Source organism: Chelonoidis abingdonii, chromosome 11 (assembly GCF_003597395.2).
Source record: "Chelonoidis abingdonii isolate Lonesome George chromosome 11, CheloAbing_2.0, whole genome shotgun sequence".
Taxonomy (NCBI): Eukaryota; Metazoa; Chordata; order Testudines; family Testudinidae; genus Chelonoidis; species Chelonoidis abingdonii.
This window is the reverse complement of record NC_133779.1, coordinates 8,031,857-8,042,937: the sequence shown is the minus strand read 5'-3', so window position 1 is coordinate 8,042,937 and position 11,081 is coordinate 8,031,857. Positions and strand designations below refer to the sequence as shown.

At 53.3% G+C, this 11,081-nt stretch overlaps 2 protein-coding genes across 2 annotated transcripts in view; both read left to right on the top strand.

Moving 5' to 3' along the window:
* SULT2A1 (sulfotransferase family 2A member 1) overlaps positions 1-4,358 on the top strand; it is an 11,671-nt gene extending 7,313 nt beyond the window's left edge. The window contains exons 4-7 of the mRNA XM_032786549.2: positions 673-799; positions 2,322-2,416; positions 3,392-3,572; positions 3,904-4,358. Coding sequence (XP_032642440.1) covers positions 673-799; positions 2,322-2,416; positions 3,392-3,572; positions 3,904-4,025 — 525 coding nt within the window. The 3' untranslated portion in view covers positions 4,026-4,358. The remainder of the gene's footprint in view (positions 1-672; positions 800-2,321; positions 2,417-3,391; positions 3,573-3,903) is intronic.
* Positions 1-11,081, top strand: part of LOC116835240 (scavenger receptor cysteine-rich domain-containing protein DMBT1-like) — a 633,172-nt gene that overhangs the window by 144,143 nt on the left and 477,948 nt on the right. The window lies entirely within an intron of this gene.

Here is an 11,081-nt window from a genome sequence, read left to right as displayed (position 1 = left end):
CACTGGAATAAATTGCCTAGGGAGGTTGTGGAATCTCCATCTCTGGAGATATTTAAGAGTAGGTTAGATAAATGTCTATGTGGGATGGTCTAGACAGTATTTGGTCCTGCCATGAGGGCAGGGGACTGGACTCGATGACCTCTTGAGGCCCCTTCCAGTCCTAGAGTCTATGAATCTATGAATCTATGTTTCAGTAGCACATACATAGCCAAACTTCATAACTTCACATACAATCGTAGCACATAACATTTAACAGGATATTAATATTCGACAGATTAAGACTTTTAGAATGACACCCCACAAGGCATGCTTTGTACAAAATCTATCCTAATCCTATCACCATGGTGAATATGGATGCAGAGTGTCTCTTTGGGGCACAGAGAGTCACACACAGAGAATAGGGTTTGGGGCATGTGCAGCAAAGGATAACCTTAAGATTGTCCCTGAATTCCGAGTGCTTTAACCCTGCCCCCATGGAGCCACGAGTGTTTACCTGGCTCTGGGGACAGTCAGACCGGGAGAGTGATGCTGGCAGCTCTGCTCCGCAGAACACTTCAGGGGCTCCCTGACCTGTAGGAGAGGTAATAGCAGAACAACATTTCCTGTACCAGTCCCTACCCTTCACCCCTCAGCCTATGTCTTGGTCTGACCCCTGCCTGCGCTCCCCTCCAGGTGGTCTACACACTCCGCAATCCCAAGGATGTTCTGGTCTCCTATTTCTATTTCTCCAAGATGTGCAGCTCATACGAGGACCCCAAGTCCTTCGAGCAGTTCCTGGGGGACTTTCTTAGTGGGGACGGTGAGTGCGGCTTCAGGGCCTGGTATGTCTCGGGACCTGGGAGGTTCAATACCTGATCCACACCTGGCCAGCCACAGATGCAGTCTGCCCCACATTGCCATCCCAATGATTCCACAATCCCATCACTCTGCAGCCTTGGGCAGTGGTGTGTGTGTGTATTCACCAGAGCTCTCCAGTCCCAGCTCCTGCCCCTAGCCAATCACTGGGGGGGTCTCTCCTTGTGTCCCAGGGCGTGGGGGTCATGGTATTGGGGCTCTTTACTCTCCTCCCATTAGGGTGACGCGAGCAGTGAGTCCATCACCCATGTCAAACTAATCGCACAGCTACATAGTGGGGAATAACTGGCTAGGGGGTGGCACTGTTGCAAAGGGTCTGTGGGTTAGAGTGGCTCTCAAATTCAGCGTAAGTCAGCAATGGGACAGCTGCGCAAAAGGCTGCTATTGTTCTGGGGGGTGTTAACAGGAGTGTTGGTCTGCCAGGACATTGCCCCACTCTAGGCACTGATGAGGCCTCAGCTGAGGGACTGTGTCTTCAGGAAAGACGGGGAGAAACTGGGGAGAGGCTGGAGAAGAGCAACAAAACTTCTAAGAGGTTTGGCAACCCTGAGCTATGAGGAGAGGTTGGAAGAATAGGGCGTGTTTAGTCCAGAGAGGAGGGAGCTGAGGGGGACCAGAGAACAGTCTGCAAATACAGGAAATGGGGATTAATTGTTCTCCATGTTCACCCAGGGGAGGACAAGGGAGATGTAGGTTAGATAGTAGGACAAGCTTTCCAAGGGTGTGGAGAAAGTGAATAAGGAAAAGTTATTTACTTGTTCCCATAATATAAGAACTAGGGGCCACCAGATGAAATTAATAGGCAGCAGGTTTAAAACAAATAAAAGGACATTCTTCTTCAAAAAATGCACAGTTCTCCTGTGGAACTCCTTGTTTGAGGACGTTGTGAAGGTTAGGACTATAACGGGGTTTAAAAGAGAACTAGAAAAATTCATGGAAGTTAAGTCCATAAATGGCTATTAGCTAGGCTGGGTAAGGAATGGTGTCCCTAGCCTCTGTTTGTCAGAGGATGGAGATGGATGGCAGAAGAGAGATCAGTTGATCATTACCTGTTAGGTTCACTCCCTCTGGGGCACTTGGCATTGGCCACTGTCGGCAGACAGGATACTGGGCTGGATGGACCTTTGGTGTGACCCAGTATGGCCATTCTTATGTTCTTAAGGGTAGCTCAGCTCTGGAACAGGTGACCTAGGGAGGTTGTGGGATCCCATCACTGGAGGTTTCCAAGAACAAATTGAACAAACCCGTCAGGGCTGATCTAGGGTGACTCGGCCCTGCCTTGCTGCAGAGGGATGAACGTGATGACCTCTTGAAGGTCCTTCCAGCACCACGTTTCTAGGAGTCTCCATTGGGGTGTCTTATTCCATCCTAGCAGGAGCATTCCCTGCCCACATGACAGTCCCCTCTGTGCTGACTCTCTGGCTGATACCCACAGCCCCATCCCCCTCTGCTCTCTGCCCCTGCAGTGCCCCATGGGTCCTGGTTTGATCATGTCAGAGGCTGGATGGAAATGAAGGGCAAAGAGAATTTCTTCTTCATCACTTATGAGGAGCTGCAGCAGGTAAAGTGACCTAGCCACATCCCTCTGTTGTAGACTGGCGTGGATCCACTGGAGTCAGTTGGCCAGCTCCCTGGCTGGGGTAAACCAGGAGTAACTGAACTGGATCAATGAGGCCGATTCCCCTACTTCAGCATGATGTAAATCAGGAGTCAGAGGATTGGGGTGCGGGAGGGGGTGAGGGTGAGGCCTCTGGGCTTGGGCCAAGGGGTTCAGAGTGTGAGGGGAGGTCCAGGCTGTTCCTGGAGCAGAGCATTGGGGTGCAAGAGGGGATGCAGGGTGCAAGCTCTAGGAGGGAATTTGGGTTCTGGAGGGGGCTCCGGGCTGAGGGAGGGGCTTGGGGTGTGGGAGGGAGTGAGGAGTATGGGCTCTGGGAGGGAGGTGGGTACAGGGGCGGGCTGCAGATTGGGACAGAGGGTTGGGGTGCAGGAGGGGGTGCAGAGTGCAAGGTCCAGCCAGGCAGTATTTACCTTGGATGGCTCCTGGTTGGGGGGCAGTAGGGCAAAGCAGGATCCCTGCCTGCCCTGGCCTGCGCTGCTCCCGGAAGCAGCCAGCATGTCCCTGTGGCCCCTTGGCAAGGCAGGGGACTCTGCACTCTGCAGGCACCATCTCCACGGCTCCCATTGGTGTAGTCCCCAATCAATGGGAGCTATGGAGTTGGTGCTCAGGGCACAGGTAGTACGTGGAGACCCCATTACCCCTCCTCCCCCGTGGGCGCAGGGACATGTCACTGCTTTCGGGAGTGGCGCGGGGCCATGGCAGGCAGGGAGACTGCCTTACCCCAATGTACTGCCGGACTTTTAGCGACCTAAAATCTCCTGGTTTGGCTTCCTTAGCCTCCAGGAGATAGAGCCCGATTCCGGGAGACTCCCGGCAAAATCGGGAGGATTGACAACCCTAGTCACCACCTGCCCAGGGCAGCATGGGGGGCTCCGCTAAGCCGTGCCATGGTTACTGAGGCTGTTGTTTTCCCCCCAGGACCTGAGGGGCAGCATACAGCGACTCTGCCAGTTTCTGGAGCAGGAGCTGGATGATGGAGCTATCAACTCGGTGGTGGAGAACGCCTCCTTCAGGGCCATGAAAGAGAACAAGATGTGCAACTCGACGCTGCTCCCGAGGGACATCATGGATCAGGACAAGGGCACTTTCCTGAGGAAGGGTGAGGAGATGGGTGCCCTGGGGCACTGCCCCCCAAGCTGCTGGGTGTGGCAAGTCTGGGCCTCCCAGTAGTGACAGTGAGGGGAGCTGCTGTGAGCCAGCCCAACAAGGTTGACCCCATCTGTGGGGAGCTAGGCTCCGGTAAGCCCGCTGCAGCCCTCAAGAGGGATAAACCAGAGCCAGGAGTGTTTGCTGGGAGCTGGGTGGGCTCAGCTCCTCCTTCTATGAGCAAGCTTCCCTTGATGCACAGGGTGAAGGAAGAGACATGCTGATCCAACCCCCTCAATGGCCACGGTGCAGATCCTGAGTTGACGCCTCTCTCAATTTCACAGGCATCTGTGGGGACTGGAAGAACCATTTCACGGTGGCACAGAGCGAGGCCTTCGACAGGATCTACCAGGACCGGATGGCGGGGCTGCCGGAGGCATTCCCATGGGAGGCACGCCAGGAATGAACCGCAGGAATAAAGCAGAGCATGGAACCACAGGAAGCTGGGTTAAGTTAGTAGGGACAACTGTCTGCAGTGGTTCACACAGACCATGGAAGGGCATGGCTCCAGCCTAGCGGGATGGACCAGTGCCAGGAGCATTGCCTGGCATGAGTGTCCTCTGCCAGCACTGCCTCCCACACCCCTTCATTCCACCAGGTGCCCGGGTCAGCTTGGCCCTAGCCTCCTGGGGCCCATTGCATATCCGATTGCCCCCGTGAATGTGTTCAGCTGTAGCCGCCAGCCACTGCAGCTTGCTCTGTCCGCGTCTTCTGGATTAAAGGTCCCTCAGCCCTGTGATGTCCCCCTGAACTTTCTCAGCAACTGCTACATAGGCTGAGGCCCTTATGCTCGGTCATGTTCTGGGGGTGAGGGGTTGTGTCACCACCTGCCCTGTAACTCTGTGTGCCTTAAATGCTCTGCTGCTGAGGCTCACAATCTGGACACCCATAGCCAGCAGATAAAATCATAGAATCATAGAATATAAGGGCAAATGGCCCCGTGGTGGCCAGGAACACGGATTGCGACAGGGAGCTTGTCCCCCTGTGCTCTCAGGCCCCGCACGCTGGCACCCAGGCACTGTGAAGGAGGAAGCACAGGAGCTCAGAGTCGGATGTTGGGCTCTGAGCACCCAAGCTTCCTCCTTCACACTGCTTGGGTGCCGGCATGCGGGACTGAACCAAAAGAAATCTGATGAGGTTCAACAAAGACAAGTGCAGAGTCCTGCACTTAGGACAGAAGAATGCCATGCACCGCTACAGGCTGGAGACTGACTGGCTAAGTGGCAGTTCTGCAGAAAAGGGCCTAGGGGTTACAGTGGATGAGAAGCTGAATATGAGTCAGCAGTGTGCCCTTGTTGCCAAGAAGGCTAACGGCATTTTGGGCTGTATAAGTAGGAGCATTGCCAGCAGATCGAGAGAAGTGATTATTCCCCTCCATTCAGCATCTGGACCCACACTACAGAAAGGATGTGGACAAATTAGAGAGAGTCCAGTGGAGGGCAATGAAAATGATTAGGAGGCTGGGGCAAATAACTTATGAGGAGAGGCTGAGGGAATGGGGCTTATCTAGTTTGCAGAAGAAAGGATGGAGCTCGGCTGTTCTCATTGGCGGCAGAAGACAGAACAAGGACCAATGGTCTCAAGTTGCAGTGGGGGAGATCTAGGTTGGATATTAGGAAACACTATTTCACTAGGAGGGTGGTGAAGCACTGGAATGGGTTACCTAGGGAGGTGATGGAATCTCCATCCTTAGAGGTTTTTAAGGTCAGGCTTGACAAAGTCCTGACTGGGATGATTTAGTTGGGAATTGGTCCTGCTTTGAGCAGGGGGTTGGACTAGACGACTTCCTGAGGTCCCTTCCAACCCTGATATTCTGTGAAAGGACTAGCTGCTCTCAAGGAGTTCGGTGGCTGCTAAAAAAATCACAGAGATGCTCACAGCCTGAGTTAGGTGCCCAACACACCAACACAACGAATGGAGAGCCAGAGGTGCCCCACACAGCCAGGCTCAAAGAACTCCCTGTTAGGGTTCCACCGGCCCAGGCTAGCCTGGGGACACGGCCAGGCCCACACATGGCAGCTTTGAAACTAGCAGGGACTAGACAGCCTCTGCCCAAAACACACAGACAAGCCAAGTGACACGGATTGTCCTGGGAGGGTGGGGCTCCCACTCCTCTACAAATACATCATTTCACTCAACCTGCACCATCTGCGTGGGGCTGCACGCACCCAGCACTGCCCCTCCAGGACCTGGACACACAGGCTGCAGCTTCCACACTTAAAAATCCTTCCAAAACGCCGCCGGGACTTGTGATCCATTCCATACACAGGGAGGAGGGTGGCGTGGCTGAGCAGAAGGGGAGGTGAGCTGAACTGCCCGGTCACACAGACACAAATGCCTTTCCCACAGGCTCCACCCCCTGGCACAGCACAGCCAAGGGACACCCTAGTGGCAGTCACACTCAGTCACATGCCAGCAAACACCAGGAATGCCCTGCACCTTAGGGCAGGCAGCAGAAGGACATGGCTCTATGCGATAGAGCTTTAGGTTTCCCCTCGGGCTGGTCCACACCTGGAGGGGAGACCTCTCCTGCCATGGGAGTGCAAGAGGGGCGCCCTCCCCCTGGGCCTAGTTGCCCCTCTAGAGGACATGATAATCCAAGTGTATGTCCATGCGCCTGCTCCCTGCTGGATACCCCCTGTGAATGCCTTCCTCCACTGAAACACACCAAGGCTCCAGGACCACCCATAGCCTAGCTGCGGTGGGAATGTTAGCGCAGACCCCTCCCACCCATCCCCACACACAGCCCGCATGCCAGCAATGCATCCCTGCCATCCTTCCCTGAGCCCCCTCCACTCACAGCTCCCACAGAACACCATGGAAGGTCAGCCACAAAGCTCAGCACTTCCGCAGGGAAAACAGGGCTCTCAGCTGGACAGAGCCCCAGGACACTCACCCACCCAGTAAGAAACCCCACTGCTCCATCAGGGCCTCACACAGAGTTACAAAGAGATCCTGGGGCTTGGGAACCCCTCTGTGAAGGGGAACCTCTCTGTTCCCGGATTTGGGAATCCCTCGCTGGCTGAGTGCCATGCATTTCAGCACATCTGAGCTCGCTGCTAGCCCCCTGGTGACAGACAAAATTAGGTGACTAATCACTGGATGAGTTTAGCACACGCAGGCCCTGTGCCAGAGAGCAACGCTCCATGAAAGCCAGGGGGTCTGGACCCGGTGCCTACATAGCTGCTCTGCTGCGAGAGAGGATCGGGTTTTAGCAGCACGGGCTCCTGACATCCCAGGGCACCAGTTCTGAACACCCAACGCAAGTCAGAGCCTGGGTCACATTTGGCCTGCTCCCATCACCAGCATGGAGAGTAGCGGGCACCTTGGGGTGGGGTCAGCCTAGGCATTATGGAAACCCTTGGCAAGCAGCTTTCTGGTGTCCAGGCACAGGACTCGAGTTGAGCTGAAAGGGAGCAGTGTGGAGGGAGCTGCAGAGCCAGGTTAGAGCCCTGGGCACAGGGTAAACAGCAGACCCCCGGCTCACGCCGGCCCCTGGATCTGGATGTACATATTAGTTCACCAAAGAGTATCACCATAGGGAAAGCCTGTGTCACGGTGCTCACTGTGAGATGTATGTACAGGTAACACTGCTCTACAGCCAAAATGCTTCTGAAATAAATGTAGTCAAACTTTACTAATTCTGGGTCACTGAGAACAAAAATGATGCTTAAAATTGTTGATTGGCTCTAGTCTAGCTGTTGGGGTCCAGACTACAGCAGTGGAATCTCCTGGCAGGTGATGTTAGGGTTTCCATGTTCCGTGACCGTCAAAAGGATCTTGTCCCATTCTTCTTCATGGAAGGTGATCTTGTAGCCTGCAACAACATCGATGGTGTGATGGCAGCCCTCAACATCGTTCACGATCCAGATGAGTGGAGACTGTTCATTGATTCATCCAAGACGAGTCTTAAAGCTGTTTTGCTGCATAATGGCAATGTTTTGCCATCAATTCCAGTTGGTCATGCAGTCCATATGAAGGAAACCTATGACAACATGAAACAACTTTTGAGGTGCATAAACTATGACCAACATCAGTGGCAGCTTTGTGGCGATTTGAAGGTTGTTGCTCTCTTGCTTGGTCTGCAGACTGGATACACAAAGTACTGCTGTTTTCTCTGCGAATGGGATAGTCGTGCAAGAGATTCCCACTACATCAAGAAAGATTGGCCACTCCGACAGTCATTGGAGCCTGGGAGGAAAAGTGTTCAGCATCCACCACTTGTTGAATCAAGGAAGATTTTGTTACCACCCTTACACATCAAGCTGGGTCTGATGAAGAACTTTGTCAAGGCCATTGACAAAACACAAGCAGCTTTCAAGTACCTCCGTGGAAAATTTCCAAGGTTAAGTGAAGCTAAGATAAAGGAAGGTGTCTTTGTTGGTCCTCAGATTTGTGAACTTCTTCGAGATGATGCATTTGACCATGCACTGCGTGGCAAGGAAAAGACGGCATGGAAAGCCTTCCAGTTAGTGGCAATAAATTTTCTCGGAAACAACAGGGCAGACAACTACAGGTTGTTGGTGGAAAACCTCCTCAAGGCATACAAAAGCCTTGGTTGCAACATGTCACTAAAGATACATTTTTTGCACTCTCATCTAGATTTTTTTCCACCGAACTGAGGAGCAGTGAGCGACGAGCACGGCGAGCGATTTCACCAGGACATTGCAACAATGGAGAAACGCTATCAGGGCAAATGGAGCCCATCAATGCTTGCAGACTATTGCTGGACAGTGACAAGAGATGCTCCATTTAATGAATACAAGAGACAAGCCAAGAAGCACCAAGTAGACACTGAATAGGACTAAACTATGTACATAATAGTTTTTTGCCTTTTGTTTCATAATAAATTTTATTTATATAACCCTTTTGCTGATTTTTAAAGTGTTACATAAACAGGACAGGTGAAATATTATCATGTAAAGCAACCATAAACACATGAAAAGACCTAGGTTTACAATTTATGATTAAAACTCTACTATCTACACAATATACATAGACATAAAATGTAAAAACTTAAATATCTTAGAAACAGTAGCCAATCAGTTGTTTTAATTGTCATATTTGAATTCAGCATATCAAAATACATAATAAATACCACATTTTATCTCTGAAGCAGACGACTTCTCAAAAATTGTAGACCAGTGTAATAAGTAAGGTGTTATGGATCTACACCAAACAGCGTGTTCTTAAGGTCTGGAACGTGGGGCCGGTCACCAAACAGCGAGACACGGCTTTCTTTCAGGCCAGGGGGTTTATCTATCTGTCAGGCTACATTTCCAGGGAGTATTGTATGGCTCACAGTGGGCACCCGCTGAGCTGAATGCTGACCAAGGGGTTGTGAGACTATCCAGAGCGGGAATTGGCAGGAAGACATGAACCAGCAGGAGGGGTCCTGTTTCCAAGAGAAGACGATGGATTGCTGGGCTATAACTAGGTAGAGCTACACGCTGCGTCCTTTACTAAGGGGACAAGCTGAGAGCACGGCTGGTTTCATGAAAAAAGGATCCCAGCCCACAAGGCTGAAAAACGCCGTGAGCAATACTAGGTTCTAGGAGCGTATTCTGATTTCATTCGATACGTATCCCTTTGTTTCCAATACTTCTCTCTATCTGCCATAGGCACCAACTTCCTCTGTTCCCAAGGGGTTTTCAACCCCAGCTCTGCCCTAGGCCCCGCTCCCACTCTATCCCTTCCCACATGTTCCCACCCTGCTCTACCCCAGGCCCTGCCCCCACTCCATCCCCCAAGACCCCCACATCTTCCCACTCCCACTCCATTCCAGGCCCTGCCCCCACTCCGTCCCTCCCCCAAGCCCCACCTCTTCCCACCCTCTCCCCGCAGCACTTCCAGCACACCACTGAACAGCTGATCCACAGTGCGCTGGAGGCATGGGGGGGGGGAAGGGGAGAAGTGATCGGTGGGGCTGCTGGCAAGTGGGAGGTGCTGTGGGGGGAGTGGGAGGTGCTGATCCATGGGGCTGCCGATGGGTACTGAGCAACCACTTTTTTTCTCCCTGTGGCTGCTCCAGCCCCAGAGCACCCGCGGGGTTGGCACCTGTGCTACCTGCCATTACTGGAATCTCTGCTCTTTGTTAAATAAACTTCCTCTTGTTTTTACTAGAGACGTCTCTAAGGGCCATGTGCTGGGCAGAGGGAGAAGTGGAACTGGCCTGCTAGGTGCTCTGATCCTTTGGGAAGGGCTGAGCTAGGAACGCTGTGAGTGCCACTGCCAGGGGATGCTCAGAGGGCACATGGGTTCTGGGTGCCTATCACCAGCCTGCAGAAAGAAAACCATGCTTGAGACGCCAGAGATGGTGGAGCCAGGGAGCTGACCTGCAGTGGGCAGACACAAGGCTCCCTTGTTCTAGCAGCAGTGCCTCAAAACTCCCGGCAAGTGGGGGTGAGGGAACATGTGTGGGGCCAGCCAGGATGTCCCTGCTGCCTGAACACCAGAGGGTGGCAGGGCCACCGTCTTAGCCTTGGCAGTGTCAGGGACTGGGGAGCTGGCCACCACGCAGCTGCGTCACTGGCCACACCATAAGCATGAGCGGTAGAACAGATCTGCGAGGACACCAGAAGGCCTGGAGGGTTGCACATGCACTTTATGGGCTAAAGAATAGCCAATTGAATAGCCAATCAGAGGCTATTCTTTAGACATGTCATAGAATTGTATTTTCCTGAACCAATCAGGATGTGCCAAGAGGTGCAGTTATTGATAAAACATTCCCCTCTTCTGCTGAGCCTGGTGCCCGGAGCTCAGAGTGCATTGAGCGCAGACAAACTGGGCCTAGCACCTGAGCTCAGGGGGCATCGGGCACAAACAGACAGGGCCTGGAGCAGCAGACACAGACAGACAGACAGGGCCTGGCACATTGGGCACAGACAGACACCCATAGTCAGTCTCTCCCCATAGTTCGTCTGCATGTGGGGGTGGTTGTTTTGTGGGGAAGGAACCGGCTGTTTTTGTGCACCTGACAATGGTTCTGCAGGGTGCACCACATACCATCTGCATGGCTGTGCACAGGCTGCTCAGGGATGGGCGTGGGCCCTGCACCAGGGAAAGATTTGGGGGAGGGGGGATGGAGCAGACGAGGCTTCCAAGGCAGTTGGGGATGGTAATGGGGCTGCTCTGTGCAGGATCCCATTGGCCCGTCTCACTACAGGCTGAGCCCAGCCCAGCCCAGCCCAGCCAGCATGCGGCTCTCACAGCACCGCGTCTTCCCTCACCAGCCAGGTCATATTGCTGTCGGGCTCCTCAGGGGGCTTTGAATTTGCTGCTCCCTGGGGCTGGGCCGGGGTCCTTGGAGCCCCCAGCTCCTCCAGGGGCATGTGGCCTGCAAGCAAGAGGACAGGGTGAAGTGCCCAGGCTAGGGTTGCCAACTTTCTAATTGCACAAAACCGAACACTCTTTCCCCACCCCTTGCCCTGAGGTCCCACCCTTGCCCCTTCTCTGAGGCTCC